The 16,009-nt window shown below is 28.1% G+C and overlaps 1 protein-coding gene across 5 annotated transcripts in view; it reads left to right on the top strand.

The window, feature by feature from the left end:
* LOC100204026 (uncharacterized) overlaps positions 1–16,009 on the top strand; it is an 82,318-nt gene that overhangs the window by 64,963 nt on the left and 1,346 nt on the right. For 2 of the 5 annotated variants that reach the window (XM_065800500.1, XM_065800502.1), the window contains exons 8-9: positions 13,927–14,618; positions 15,461–15,603. In XM_065800500.1, coding sequence (XP_065656572.1) covers positions 13,927–14,618; positions 15,461–15,603 — 835 coding nt within the window. The remainder of the gene's footprint in view (positions 1–13,926; positions 14,619–15,460; positions 15,604–16,009) is intronic. The other 3 variants (XM_065800503.1, XM_065800504.1, XM_065800501.1) reach the window with 2 other exon arrangements.

Here is a 16,009-nt window from a genome sequence, read left to right as displayed (position 1 = left end):
ACTGTTTTAAGCAAAATGCAGCTTCATCAGGTGAATCACATACAAATACAATTTTTATAATATTCCCTACAATAAAAAAAAAAAACAAGAATTTTATCAATACATTGTAATAGTGGTGGTATATAATGCACATATAGTAAAATATATCTTTCTTAATTGGCAAACAAAAAAGGGACAAAAGCAAAAATAACTTACCTACATTAACGTATTCACCTGTCAGGGACCCAATTTTTAGGTGCTTCTGGCCATTGTGTCCTAGAGTTTGGAATATAAAACAATTATTACGGTATCACCAAATTAACACATTGGTGATATATATATATATATATATATATATATATATATATATATATATATATATATTTATATATATATATACACACACACATATATATATATATATATATATATATATATATATATATATATATATATATATATATATACATACACATAGATATATAAATAACTGGATATGGCATTGACAGAAATAATTGAAGCCGGGCAAACTGAGTCAAGATCATATTGAAATGTTCTTTAGTGCTGTTAGAAGTCAAGGCGGTTTTAATAACAATCCATCAGCAAAACAGATTATGACAAGGTATCGGCGTTTGTTAGTACATCACTCATTACAAAACATAAAAACTGGTAATTGTTTAGCTCAGGATGCTACAGAAATACTTTCTGTTACAAAAGGAATTGTGAATCATCAAGAATGTAAATTAAATGATAATGATTCAACTGTGTTTATAGCTAATGAGGATATAACACCAGTAAGTATTATGGAACCATCGCAATTGTCTGAATATTCTGAAGTAGTGAAGTATATAGGTGGATTTGTTAGTAGAAATCTAAAAAGATCTATTAAATGTAAAGCCTCTACTGCATCTCTAACGGATGATAATTCACAAAGTTTACTTGTTGATCAAAAAAGCAGAGGTGGTCTTCTTCATCCATCAAAAGATGTTATTGTAATTTGTTCTTTCATTGAAAAGTTTATAAGACACAGTTTTCCAGACAAATCAAAAATCAAAGAACTACAACTTTTTATGGAATCGATTCCATCTTTAAGATTGACTATCCGCCGTCATTTATTTTCTAAAGCAATTTTGAAAGGACTTACAAATCACATTCAGGAACTTCCAGTGGAAGATAAACATTTGATTAAAATTATCAATTTGATTATAGAAGCCTATTTAGATGTATGTTTATACTATGTCTCATCCTGTGCAACAAGTTATATACAATGAACTCAAGTTCGAAACTAACTAACTAAACTTGTGTTGTTCAAAAATCAGTGAAAGAAATTAATATCCACATTACATATATATATATATATATATATATATATATATATATATATATATATATATATATATATACATGTATATATATATATATATATACATATATATATATATATATATATATATATATATATATATATATATATATATATATATATATATATATATATATATATATATATATAATAAAATAACATGTATTATTTTTTTATAACATATTTTTTTATAACATATAACATTTTTAAGAAAAACACTTAAAAAAAAATACCTTGATCCAACAAAATAAGTACTTTGTCAATGCACGATATTCCAAACATGTATTTTATACATAAATATAGGTATATATTATAATAAATATAATATACATAGATATAGATGTATATGATACATAGATATAGATGTAAATGATTAGTTAGTCTTGAGAAAGCACCATTTTTTGGAAACCAAATTAATATTCAATAGCAAAATTGCTAGTACAACTTCACTTTAAATAGCTGTTTATAATCAAATCCTCAGGTATCTTGACTCAGGTGTTGCTGATAAATTGTTAATAGCCTCAAGTCATGAGCCTAATGATTAAAATTATACAAGCTCATTAAACAAATTCTCTTGAAACTTATTAATATATATTACTTTTAATAAGCCTTTGTAATAGTAATATGCTTTACAATATATATATTATATTACATATTACTTTTATTAAACAACTATTTACAAACTGTTTCCTCACTTTAAATCACATTTTCAACGATAACTATATATATATATATATATTATATATATATATATATATATATATATATATATATATATATATATATATATATATATATATATATATATATATATATATAACAAAGAAACTATGAATGGTACTTAAAGTTTCATGGCTTACAGCAAACATCTGCAACGAAATACTATGTTAATTGCATCTAAATAACATACATATAATACATCAACCATGAAATACTAATTATTACAGATATATATATATATATATATATATATATATATATATATATATATATATATATATATATATATATATATATATATATATATATATATATATATATATATATATATATATATATATATATATATAAACTTGGGTTAAAGTATTTCATAACAGCCTTATGATATTAATTGAAAAATTTGGACAATTTTTTTTCTTATTGCTGGTGAAAATAACAGACATTAGATACTGGATGTTAACTCCAACAGCTATAATTTGAATTTTCAGGAAGTTGTTTAGAGTGAACATATTTTAAGTTGTTTTACATTATTATTATTATTATTACTATTTTGCATTATTTTATTATTTCAAATAGCACAATACGAGAAGAAAAAGTTTAATAACCTTTGAATTCATCCTCACTAGTATCATCACTATCATCTTCATCAGTACATTTCTGGATGTCATCATCTCTAAATACATTTTCTAAGATACCATTATCCAATTCCATCATTTTTTAAATTTTTAATTAGCAATTTTGTGCGTAACTAATTTTTTAAAAGAAATATAACATGCGAATAAAAAATTTACGGTAATTTTTACGGACTTTGCGGAGTGACCTCCTCTTGAGGGATGTTTTAGTCTCTCAACCATATTTTTCTAGGGTTGAGTCTTTTAATCCAAACATGTCATGTTACTAAAATAAAATTGAAAGGAAATCCAGGATTTGCTTCCTCAGGAAGTTTTCTCAGAAGAAGGAACTTTTTGAAAAGTTAAAATTTTTTGTACACCAGCACTCCAAATAAAGTTGTTTTTTGCAAGTTTGTAATGCTAGTAATGAAATCTTTTTTCACATTTTAGAGACACATTAAAGAGTTGACTTTTTTTTTCCAATTTTTTTATTTCTACTATCAAAGTGTTGCAACAAATTAATTTTTATTACTAATTTGAATTAAATTGTATTATTTATAAGTCTTAAAAATTATTTAAAACATAGTCAGGAAGTCACGAATTTAGTCACTTATAGTCACAAACTTTGTCAGAAGTCAAGGAAAACAGAAATATACCTAAAAAATATTGGAATTAAAGATGATGGTAAAGTGTTCCGAAGCATTGATGTGCAAGGAAAAAGAATTGATAAATAAAATTTTTTACTTTTATTTGTGGAACTTGTCTAGAAAAGAGAGCATCATTAGAAGAACCAGCCCAAATATGGCCACAGTATTCTATACAGGTACGAATAAGAGATTGTAGATGTAGAGAATGAAATCAGGAGTAAGAAAATGGTGAGCATGATAAAGAGAAGCAACCTTAGCAGATGTTAACTTTGAAATGGATGGCACATATGGTTTCTATGAGGTCAATAGTGAATGATAATTTAAAAAAACAAAATGTAAAGGATTCAATGAAAGGGTTGCCATCCATCAATGTAGGAATGTCAACAGTTTTGCGAGTTTTTAGTAATTAATTTTGAGTTTAGTTGGAGATAAAATTTCACATGCCACTCCAAGCCCTAGATGGCAGGAATATAAAGTTGAGTTATTAGACAATAGAGCCTCTTGAGATGTAAGATTGTAAGGAACATCATTAGTGTAGATAAGAAAGGATGCAGGATCAAGAATAGAATCTTGCAGTACCCTAGAAATATTGAAAATAAGATGATTTTAATTCTACAGTTAGAAAGAAATGATTTAATAATCACAAAAATTTTCCCAAATACACTATATGAAGCACGCTTATGGAGAAAACCACAATGCCAAACTTTATTGAAAGCTTTTAAAATGTCAAGAGCAACAGGCCTTGCTTTGTTGCCCCCATCCAATGCACCAATCGTTCACTTACAGTTGCTTGCAAGTCTGCCGTAGAAAGAGAAGATTGAAATCTGTATTGGTTGTGATAATAACTTACAAAAGTAAGTTATTAGACTCAAGCAACAAATTTGTTGATTAAAAACTCAAAGATCTTACTAATAGTAGAGAGAAGACAGATTGGATTGAACTGATTGGACAATAGTTAGAGGGGTCACAGTGTTTACCTAAGTTTTTAAAATTGGAATCACTTTTGGGCAGGCAGAAAAATAAGATGCAGTCAAACACTCATGAAATAGTTTAGAGAGAATAAAAGAGTTAAGGAGAGATAACATTCTTTTGCAGAATTGTTGTCAGTACCACAAGCTGTAAAAAAGTTTTTTGGATGTCTAACAATGGGTTAACCTGTTTAACTGGAATGGTAGAGGAATAAAAAAAAAGGATATTGATTAAAGTGGTGCTTAGAAGAAACATATAAAAGAATGATCAGAGAATTCAAAACTGATTTCTTGACAAATAGCTAAATTAATGTGTAATTATACACCCAAGCCAAACATGTGACTATTGCAGTTTTTTTCAAATCAAAGGGCAACAGCCATTAATACTATAGATTTAAAGAAGTAACATCCAAATTTAAAGAGTCTCACAAAAACCTAGTAAGTTAACTGATAAAAAGGTACTTTGAAGACCATAAATATTTTTAAAAGATAGATTGAAACAGTTAAGTAAGGATGATGGCTTTTTATATAAAATTTTTTGAAAGTTTTAACATTCTCTAAACTATTTTAAGGAGATCTTCAACTTTAGCTGAAAAAGTAAGCTCTGGCATTCTCACAGTCAATTCTGGGTGCTGTGCCAAAAACCCATGAAGTCCTCAACCTGTTAATTTTTTTGACTAAATGTTTTATGGAAATAGTTAAGTTGAGAACAAGTTGACAGGAATTTCCATGCAGGACTTTAGGTGTTAACCTATAAAACATTGAGTTACCAGCTTATTTTCCTTTTCAACAGAAAATACACACTTTATTGATACAAGTGACTTCAACAATTCTCGGACAGGATTTGATTTTTACCTGGACCTTCTTTGCAAAGTACACTGTGGTACATTAAACTGCTTGCAGACTTTATTAAATCTTTTAAATAAAAATCTTTAAAATTAAATCACTTTCTTTTTTACAGCTTCAATAGCTGCTGATATAGAATTCTTTAACATTGTTTTTCTAACATGTTTCACAATACCTAAAACAAAAGATATTTGATAATTAGCTTTAATCATCAAATTTAATCAAGCTTAAAATGTCTTGAGATTTAAGTTACTACTACTTTTGTTACTAAATACTGTACACCATAGCCATGTACTTTTGTTACACCACATGCATGTACTTTTGTTACACCATTGCAATGTCGTTTGTTACACCATAGCCATGTACTTTTGTTACACCATAGGCATGTAGAGTTTGAAACTCTATGAATAACTCTTTCATAATTGTTACATAATTGTTTTCAAAAAATTTTGAAAAGCTGCTGAGTTTATTAAGTACATTAAAGGTTTTTGAAATCTTCAAAACAGGTTTTACAGGTTTTCGAAATCTTTGAAACAGGTTTTACAGGTTTTAAATCGATTCTAGATTTTGTACAATGTAGAATACTATACATAAAGTATAAAACAACACATAAAGTATAAAACAGCTTTTACATTCAGTAAAAATTTATATTTATTCAAATAACAATGCAAAGAGTTCGTAAATTAAATTTTTTTTTAAGAAGAGTTTTAGCTTTTTAGAATTTTTTTTAGAGCCATTTTTAGCAATCAACTATTGCAAGTGAGCTGAGATTAAATACATTTTCTAGTTTATAACAATTTTCTTTTCTAGAAACTCTGAATAGCACTTCTGTGTTGTTTAGTATAATTAAAGTCTAATTTTCTTATAAAAAATACAAGTGGTTAACCTGTTTTACCAATATACTGTTAAAACGGGTTTCGTTTTAACCTATTTAAAGTGTACTATTATTTTTTAGTGTAAAACATAAATTGGTCATCAAATTGGGTATAAATCTTGTGCAAGTTACAAGTTAAAATTGTAGAAAACATCAAAAAACACAATAGTATTTTTTTAGAGTTACTACAAAAAATATTTAGCTTAGTTTTCTGAAATAATTATAGTCTAGTGTACAATATTTTGCAGTTAAACTCATAATTATTGGCTAAGCAAGATATTTGACGGCATCTCGTTTTTTTTTTTGAAGAGCCTGTTATACTTTTTTCAAATTAAAAACAAAGAAAATATTGTTTAGCATTTCTTTTATATTTTTTTAAATAAAAACACTAAAGTGATAAAGACATTTGATAAAGCTATACAGTAATACCTATGTTCGGTCGCTATGGTTATTTAATCTTGGTTTCCAATAGTTGTAGAAATGTTGTGCAACAGTTCACGCCTATCCAAAAACGGTCCCAACCTCAATTTTGAGGACCAAAAAAACGACCAATGGGGCATTAATTTGCAAGGTCTTAGGTTTCACCTGATGTAAAAATTAAAATTTAATCTCTATAGCCAAAGGAGAAAAACGCATTTAAAGTTTTATAGCACTTTGCGCTACTGATCGCACTTGGAGCCCCGTTGTAAATCTATTTTACTTTTTTTTTACTTTTGGGTTATGGAGTTTTTAAAAAATATCAAAAACTCTTTACATATATGTTGGCTATAACTTGACAAAAAATCAGCTCTTTAACACTTGTGGTATGTGTACAGGGACCTAAATTATAGGGTATGGCATTAAAAGCCTCTTTAAAAGGAGACAACGGATGCTTTACGTTTTTATTCTAACCTTACTATCGACTATGGAAGTTTCAAAATTTAATAGAATGGAGCCTTGACATGTATCTTTCAGGCAAAAAAAATAGAAGCAAGATATCTTTTATCTGTGCAAATATATAGCTCTTAAAGTAGGACACTCGCCTTTGAAAAAACGGCCAAAATATAGCAGCTTTTTGTGGTTTTTATGCTTTTTAAAGATTCAAGGTTACATCAAATAACTAATTTAGTAACAATATCATGTGACTAGTTAATATGGGATTCTATGGTTGTTAGACTTCACATTTGTGTGTACTTTGTCTGCAAAAAGAGTGCTTTTTTTGTCCAAGTTTGTATAAAATATGGGGCAGAAAACACATAGTTAGAGGCATTTTTTCTAATTGTTCTGAACTTAAAACACATAAAAACCTCTTTATATTTTAGTTGTTAAACCCACAGGTTTGCTTTGTTGTAATAAAAACTTTTTTTCTTACTGTAAAAATTACTAAAGAATTGTAAATTCAAAATGAATTGGTAATTTATAAAATAATTTCAAAATTAGTGTTAAAATCAAGTTTATTTTATATAAATCAAATGTATATAACCTTGTTGAGCTTTTTTTTTTTGTATTGAAGTATCTCCTTTCTTCAACAAATCCTTTGTAGCTTTGACCAAGTTTTTTCTACTATTTAAAAATGTGAAAACAAATGTTTCTTGTTTTCCGGGAAAAGCCACAACATAAAAGTAATTACATTTAAGCAGTCAACAGCCTAAACAACTAAAAAGATTTTTTACCAACACAAGCTTGTACTGAAGTTATTTTTCAAAGATCAATTTTTTAACCACTGAAATGCTATATAAAAGAAAAACTCATCAAGATTGTCGGCAATCTGTATGCTTCTATTGTTTTTAAAAAAATTGACAGGCATATTTTTGATTTCATCAAGGAAAGAATACTAGGTATTTTTTTCTGGAAGTTCCATAGATTTTAAGGATGATAAAGTTCCATTGGGCATATGCAATTCCTGCAGAGCAATGGTACAAAACCATGGCAAAGGAGATACAAACTTGCCTCTTCCTAAGCTACACAGCTTTAACAAAGTGATTATTAGACCACAGACTAGAGGATTTGATTCTTGTAATTGTTTAGTTTGCCAGGTTGGCCGACTAATAGGAGATTCTACAAAGCTCACTTTTTCAACCGATTAAGGCTTGATAGAACTATCAAGTAGCTTTGATAAACTATGCTCAAACTGTCTCAGTGTAGTCAAAAGAGGAATAACACATGATTGTTCACAAGCCACCAAGTTTGAAAACTTAAAGAAGATGATAGCAACTGAATCCAGAATTGCTGAAAAAATTGCGTCCTCTGTAATAACTCAAAAGGTATCCGCTCCACAGAGCACAATTAGGTTGAGCAGAGAAAGTGGTAAAGCTTTAACTATTACTCCAGGTCCCTCCAGAGCTCAATGCTAATCGAGAACTTCTCTAACTACTTTGGACATAGTTCAAGTTCAAATCAATACTGGTCTTTCAATAAAAAGATGCAAGAACTGGCTGTAACATTAAACAAGACTACAAGTTCAAAAATTGTTGGAACAAAATTTAGAGAAAATTTTGCAATGGCTGGTCGAAAGGCTGAAAGTTTATTCAAAGTTTCCAAAGTCTCACTTACAAGGCCATCAATAAAAACTAATTATTTGGCGAAGGTTGTTCACTGCAAGAGTTTAGGGGATTTTTATAACTCAATTCTCAGAGTTAGATCAATCACTTCACCGTCTCTCATCAAACTAGGTATTAACGGTGGAGGATCTTTTCTCAAGTTCAGCTTGAGTGTTATTTCCAATGGTGGATGTCAAAATGTTAAAACAAGTTCAGCCTCAAATGACAAAAGCTTACTGACTGTAGAACATGGGAAAGAAACAACTGCCAAACGTCAATTACTTGTTGCTGCTGCTGAAAATGTTTCAAAAACTTATGAAAAGGTCAAAAAAATTAAAAAAAAAGTTTATTTAGGAAAATTGATGTGCATTTCTTTATTGCATGTGACATGAAGTTAGCCAATATCATCTGTGCATTCAGTCTCACTTAAATAAACACCCTTGCTGTTGGTATGATGTTAAATCTGGTCATCTCAAAGTACAGGAAACTCCAAGAAACTTCAGATCCATTAGGATGCAATACAAAGCATTCATTGAGAAAGAGAATGGAAAAATGTGCGCAAAGGATTTTCATAATGTTGTTCATAACGTATTGTTTGACCAAGAAGATGTCAAACAAGATATTGAGTTTATTCCCCCAATGGAACTTTATTGCCTCCTTGGAATTGTAAATAATCTTTACAAATCAATGCTAAAGATATGTCTTAATGGCAAAAATTGGCCATTACTTCTCAAAATGAAATTACAACCTTATCATGGTGGAGAGTTTGTTGGGAATGATTGTCATAAGCTTTTGAAGAATATGGATGTTTTGCAAAGAATCGTTGAAAGTGAAAAGGCAGACTACATGCTTGGTTTTGTGAAAACATTTCAACATTTTAAGAGTGTTGTTGGCTCCTGTTTTGGAAGGACATTAAATACTGCATATGTTCAACATATCAAAGACTTTAAGAACTCATATCTTCAACTCCCAGTTTAAATCACCCCAAATATCCATTCAGTGATTCACCCCAAACACCCATTCAGTGACTTTAAGAACTCATATCTTCAACTCCCAGTTTAAATCACCCCAAACACCCATTCTACGATGTTCCTGAATTTATTGCTCTAAAGGGTACAGCATTGGGCATTTTAGTGGGCAATCAACAAAAGCCTTGCATTCAATCTTCAGTGCTCAATAGGCTTGGTACAAAAGAAACCCTGATCATTCTGGTTATGGAGGCCAGTTACTGAAATTATTGACTATAAATGCAAGCATCTTTAAATTCGTTTTTTTAAATAATTCATTTTTCTTTCTAGAAATACTTGATATAACATTTGTTGAGAAGAAATATTCTTGTCTGAAATTTTTGTTTACATCATAAACTATATTAATTTAGTTATAGTTTTCTAAAATATCATAAGTTTACATAAAATTAATCAGAAGTATATATCTTATTTTGCAATGACTAAATAAAAAAATCTCATCAACAATCTGAAGAAAACGTAATAAACATTATAACACCACCATAAAGGAACTTTTTTTTTAAAGAAAATCATTTCATGTCTGTATATATATGTTTTTTCAATGGGAGATTGAGGTTAAATGGGATTTTCCTTTGTTTGATATCTTGTTAAAACCCATTTCAGTAAAGATATATTTCTTATTTAAATTAACATAAGTTGTTACTATTGTGTGTATTTCCAATATTTGGTCTATTATTTTAAACAAAAACAAAGCAAAACCTGTGGGTTTAACAAAGCAAAAACAACAAAGCAAAACCTGTGGGTTTAACAACTAAAATATAAAGAGGTTTTTATGTGTTTTAAGTTCAGAACAATTAGAAAAAATGCCTCTAACTATGTGTTTTCTGCCCCATATTTTATACAAACTTGGACAAAAAAAGCACTCTTTTTGCAGACAAAGTACACACAAATGTGAAGTCTAACAACCATAGAATCCCATATTAACTAGTCACATGATATTGTTACTAAATTAGTTATTTGATGTAACCTTGAATCTTTAAAAAGCATAAAAACCACAAAAAGCTGCTATATTTTGGCCGTTTTTTCAAAGGCGAGTGTCCTACTTTAAGAGCTATATATTTGCACAGATAAAAGATATCTTGCTTCTATTTTTTTTGCCTGAAAGATACATGTCAAGGCTCCATTCTATTAAATTTTGAAACTTCCATAGTCGATAGTAAGGTTAGAATAAAAACGTAAAGCATCCGTTGTCTCCTTTTAAAGAGGCTTTTAATGCCATACCCTATAATTTAGGTCCCTGTACACATACCACAAGTGTTAAAGAGCTGATTTTTTGTCAAGTTATAGCCAACATATATGTAAAGAGTTTTTGATATTTTTTAAAAACTCCATAACCCAAAAGTAAAAAAATAGATTTACAACGGGGCTCCAAGTGCGATCAGTAGCGCAAAGTGCTATAAAACTTTAAATGCGTTTTTCTCCTTTGGCTATAGAGATTAAATTTTAATTTTTACATCAGGTGAAACCTAAGACCTTGCAAATTAATGCCCCATTGGTCGTTTTTTTGGTCCTCAAAATTGAGGTTGAGACCGTTTTTGGACGTTAAATTGTTTTTCACAATTTAACGTCGGTTGTACAACAAAATTGACGTTGTAAAATAAAGGTTGCAGAAATAGAATCAAATCAATTGGCTACAATTCTAGTACAGCAAAAACGCACAACTGTTGTATAACATTGGAAACCAAGCTTTAAAAGTAAATAGTAAAAGAGCATGCGTAATTGAATTTAGTGAAGTTTTTTTTCTTGAATAATATTTGTCTTGACTTTGTGTATATGAATCAATAGAAAAAGATGTTAACTTGCCACCTGCTGAAATAATTTCTTAGCTAAACAACAGTTTTGAAATGAAACATAACATTGAAAACATTAAAAGCTAAGTATTAAATGCAATGATAAAATTTAACATTAGTACAATTAAGGGTTGTTATAAGGGTTAAATTATATTAGAAACAAAAATATTTTGATTTTCGATTTATTAATACTTCTAGTTTGAAAATAAGTGAAATTTTAAAATACTATATAACTTCTTATTTTAAATAAAGTCAAACAAGGAGTTTTTATTTTAATTTTATCCAATCTAGTTTTTATATTTTATTATTTTATTTTTACAATATAAGTTAACAATATAACTGTTTGTATACTTCAGGGAAAAAAAAATTGAAAAATGTTTATTTGTCTGAAATATTAATGTTCAAACTTAAAACGACTGAACTTTTTATGATATTACGTTATATATTATCCGTTTTGTTGTATTGTATAACTTGCCTTATTATTTTTTTAAATATTAACTTAGTTCAAAGCTTTATTAAAATTTAAGTTTAATGTATGTAACGTAAATTGTTCAGATGAGTTGTTTAATTGTAGTAAATATCAATACAATGTTTTCCTTGAATTTTATGATAAATAGTTAAGTAAAATCATGTTAAACGAATCTTCATAATAAATGCAATAACTTTTTTTTGTTAAGATAGTTAAATTTTATTTTGTGTAAAATATCATAAAACAATGTTGAAACTACAGTTTACATTTTTGTGCATAAAATGTTTATCGCCAATGAATTATTTTTTTAAATGACAAGAGCCAGTGACCACAGACAACATTTTCATATACTAGCGCATCTTCATAAAGCGCAGTGAACACACGCAATATTTTTATTTGGTAACATCTTTATAAAACGTTATTCTGCATTTTATTTGTTTTAATCGTTTTTAAAAGTTTTGCTTGCTAATCATAATTATTACAATTATCTACATAACTCACCAACGTTAAACGATAATTTTTGTTTAGCGGCAACTTTTTTTGCTTTCTTTGTGGCTTTTAATAAACTTAATTTTTCTCGATCCTTGAGCCCTGCAATCGCATGTTCTCAATGCTTCAAAAGTCACACATGTTCCGAAATTTTAAATTTTTTTTATGTTTGTTTTTCATTTTTTTAGCATGCATTTGGTTTTGCTTTTACTTCATCTGTTTTTTTTGATTTTGCATGGTTTAATGCTTCTTGAAATTGACTATATTGAATTCTTAGTGTAGATGAAGTCACTGGTGTAATTTTTATTTTAGGTGTTGGTGGTGTTGCAACTTTATGAGGTGTTAAAATTTAAAGTTTGCCTAAACTTATTTTGGTCTATACTGTTTTTAACGAGTAAAAACGACAAAATTCCCCCAAACCCAAAGAGGTTTTTAATCAATAATCAAAGGATCTAGGGTGGGGATGCGTGCTATTGATTCCCCCTCCCCTTCCTCACCATAATCTGAAAGTCCTAAAATATCTTAGAAATAGATGACCATTTTTTTTTTTTTACGAGACGCAATTATTTATATATATATAAGTATTTCAACATACCTCCTCCCCCGCCTCCCTACCGAAAAGTCCTGGATCCGTCACTATTAATGATCGCATGTTTTTTTATGCAAGTTCTTACTTTTAGTTGTAGTGTAATTGATAATATTCTATACCTTCTAATAATAGACATCTACGTTTATTTTCGCGTAAGCTGTCTTTAGCCGTCTGTAGACTTTATATTCATCCGTCTAAAAATCAAGTTTTATATACTGTCTTTTTTATAACTGGTACAAATATTTCAAGTAAACAAGTAATGTATCATTTTTCATCCAACTAGAAGGTATATATATTTCTTTGATTTGTATACGATGAGTAGTTGTAAAGACCCCGTCAGCGCTCCAGAAAATTATCACGGTATAACTATTGCTATCTCTGTTACCAGTGAATTTTAATACGCTCCTGAAATCTCTTTTTAAAAAATGACAAACCTGATTTTTTCAATTTTGGTTTTTGGAATAACCCATTTAAATGGTCCATTCCTCAGTGACATTCCATTAGTTTTTACATAATTCAACGCATTGATCATCTCTTTTTCTGGGTATCATGAGTTTTTTTTAGACATTTTGTTTTCAAAAATGAACTCTTTTAGTGCAATTGGATCATAGGAATAATACTTATTTAATAATATTAGCTTGGAATATTGTTTGATTTATACCGATACGTGAAAAACAAAATATATCACTAGAATGGAAATTTTATTCTGCACAAAATAGTATTAAACATTTTTTTCTTTACTGTTGTCAGAACAAAAATATATTTTAAAAAACTAATTTTGAACTGTCTCTTAATTCAATTTTCTTAATTCAAGAAAAAACAGAAAATAAATGAAACTTTAAATTCCTGTCATAGAAAAAAAAATTTGGACTTTCCTGGTATTTTTATCTTTTTAACGTTTGATTGTTAGTTGCGTGTTTTGAAATGACTCGTTTAACACGGTTTATTCCTATTTATTATAATTTAACACTACTTATTATAATTAATGCCTAAATATCATACTTTATGTTTATTTATTATTATTTTTATACTTTTAGTTCCACACAAATACAATATGGTTGAAGTACTTCAGAAAATGAATGACTTACATGGAATAAGTAATATAAACAACACACATATACAAACCTTATTAAATAAACATAATTCGTTAATACAACTGAGTAGTAATTCACTCGCAAACAAACATAACGAAATAATACAAAATGATATAAGACTAAACGGTGTTTTATCGAGAAAGAAAGATATAAGCCCCATTTTTAAAAAGTCTAATAACCATACTGCTTTACCTCTGAAAATTAGCGTAAAAAGATTTTTTACACCTGAAATCATTACACACAAACCATTGAAACAAATGGAAAAACAAAATCGTAAAAGTTTAACATCTTATATTGATTTAGGACTTCATCATAACGAAAGTAACTCGAACGTTGACGAATTTTTCTCCCAAGTGAATGTCACTAAGCATAACAACACTTCGAATAATCTGAATAATCAATCAATAGAAGCAAGTTTTAAAAAGGCTGAGATAACTAATGTCAATAGCAATTTTTCGAAAGAGATTTCTTCTACCAACTTGATTGCAAGGAATATTTCTTTAAAAAGTAACTTATCGCTTGCAAACCAAAGTTATTCAATAAAAGCATTAAAGAAAAGTGAACAATTTAAAATTACTAAAGGAAAATATAAGGATCATAAAAAGTCAGAAATACCCCGTGTTGACTTTCAAGCTGTAAGTAAATATAATAACTATTCAAACATTTTAGATTTTATTTTTTAGACTAAACTTTTATGATGATGAGGTTAATTTTTATAACTATTGAAACATTTTAGATTTTATTTTTTAGACTAAACTTTTATGATGATGAGGTTAATTTTTATACATTTTTACCGAGAGTACACTTATCCGTGTTACTGTGAGCATAACACGTGCACCGGTAATTTTTATAAAAGTAGATTAAGCTTATCTTCAAAGGTGTGCATACTTTTCAATGATGTTTTACGTATACTGTGTTTTTGAAGACAGAAACGTATCTCCATATATGGTTAGGGTGCAATTTGGAGCGTTTACTTCAAATTTCCTTAGCCATTAACTGCCTTGTCTTTTTAACATCAGCATAAACTTTGAACTTTTTTTGGATTTTTTTTTCCACTAGTTAATGATTTAAAATAAAAATTTAATTAAATTGTATTTAAAAAAATTGGTAAAAACATGTTCAGAAAAAATGAATATTTATAGATCTAAAGGATTGACGAACATTACTAAAATTACGAACAAACGAAAACAAACATTTGTTTGTATTGCATCATACAACATGCATGTATAATATAAATCAATAACAAAAAACAAAACAGAAGTTTTTGTTGTTTTTCGTTATTGATTTTTATTATCTTACTTAAGTTACAGTTATAAATTTTTCAATTTCGAATTATTTTGAAATTTTCAATAATCCTTTTAAGAAACCTAACCCTCCAATAAAAAGTCAAAGATTTGTTTACAGTATCATTTAATAAACAAAATTAATGATATGCCTACTGATTAAAGTTTTTTTTAAACATCTTAACTTTTTTTAGACATCTCAACTGCTTAATTACAGCATGCTTTCAAATGAAAAAAAGTCAAAGTTAATTCATCAGCTTTTGGCAGCTGTTTCGGGCTCGCTTATTCAAGCTCCTGATTATTTACATAAAAAAAACTCTTCAAGAGAAGAATTAAAGTGAGTATTAAAAACTTGAGCAATCTATTTTGAGTTTTTTAGTTTAAATAAACATTTTAGGTTTACGTTAATGATATTAAATATTTTAGGCTAAAATCAATGAATTTTAATTAATTAAATTTAAAGACTTTTAGATCGAAGTTAACAATCTAAAATTGATTAGGGCCTTAATATTTTTACGATATTCTTCGCATATAAACCTGGTAAAAAAAGAAAAGTGCTCTTTCTAATTTTTGAATAACTTTAGTTGTTAAAAAATTAAATATTATTAAAGGATTCTTAACGGTCCATATTTTTAACATTAAACAATTTTCACCACTGCATTACGCATCACTAAACGGAAATTTCGGAAAAAACATAGATATTTTTCAGAATTAGGCATTTAGAAAAGATTTTTTTAAGTCTA

The sequence above is a fragment of the Hydra vulgaris genome, chromosome 06 (assembly GCF_038396675.1).
Source record: "Hydra vulgaris chromosome 06, alternate assembly HydraT2T_AEP".
Lineage (NCBI taxonomy): Eukaryota > Metazoa > Cnidaria > Hydrozoa > Anthoathecata > Hydridae > Hydra > Hydra vulgaris.
The sequence above is the reverse complement of the archived record's forward strand: the minus strand, read 5'-3'. Positions and strand labels throughout refer to the sequence as shown.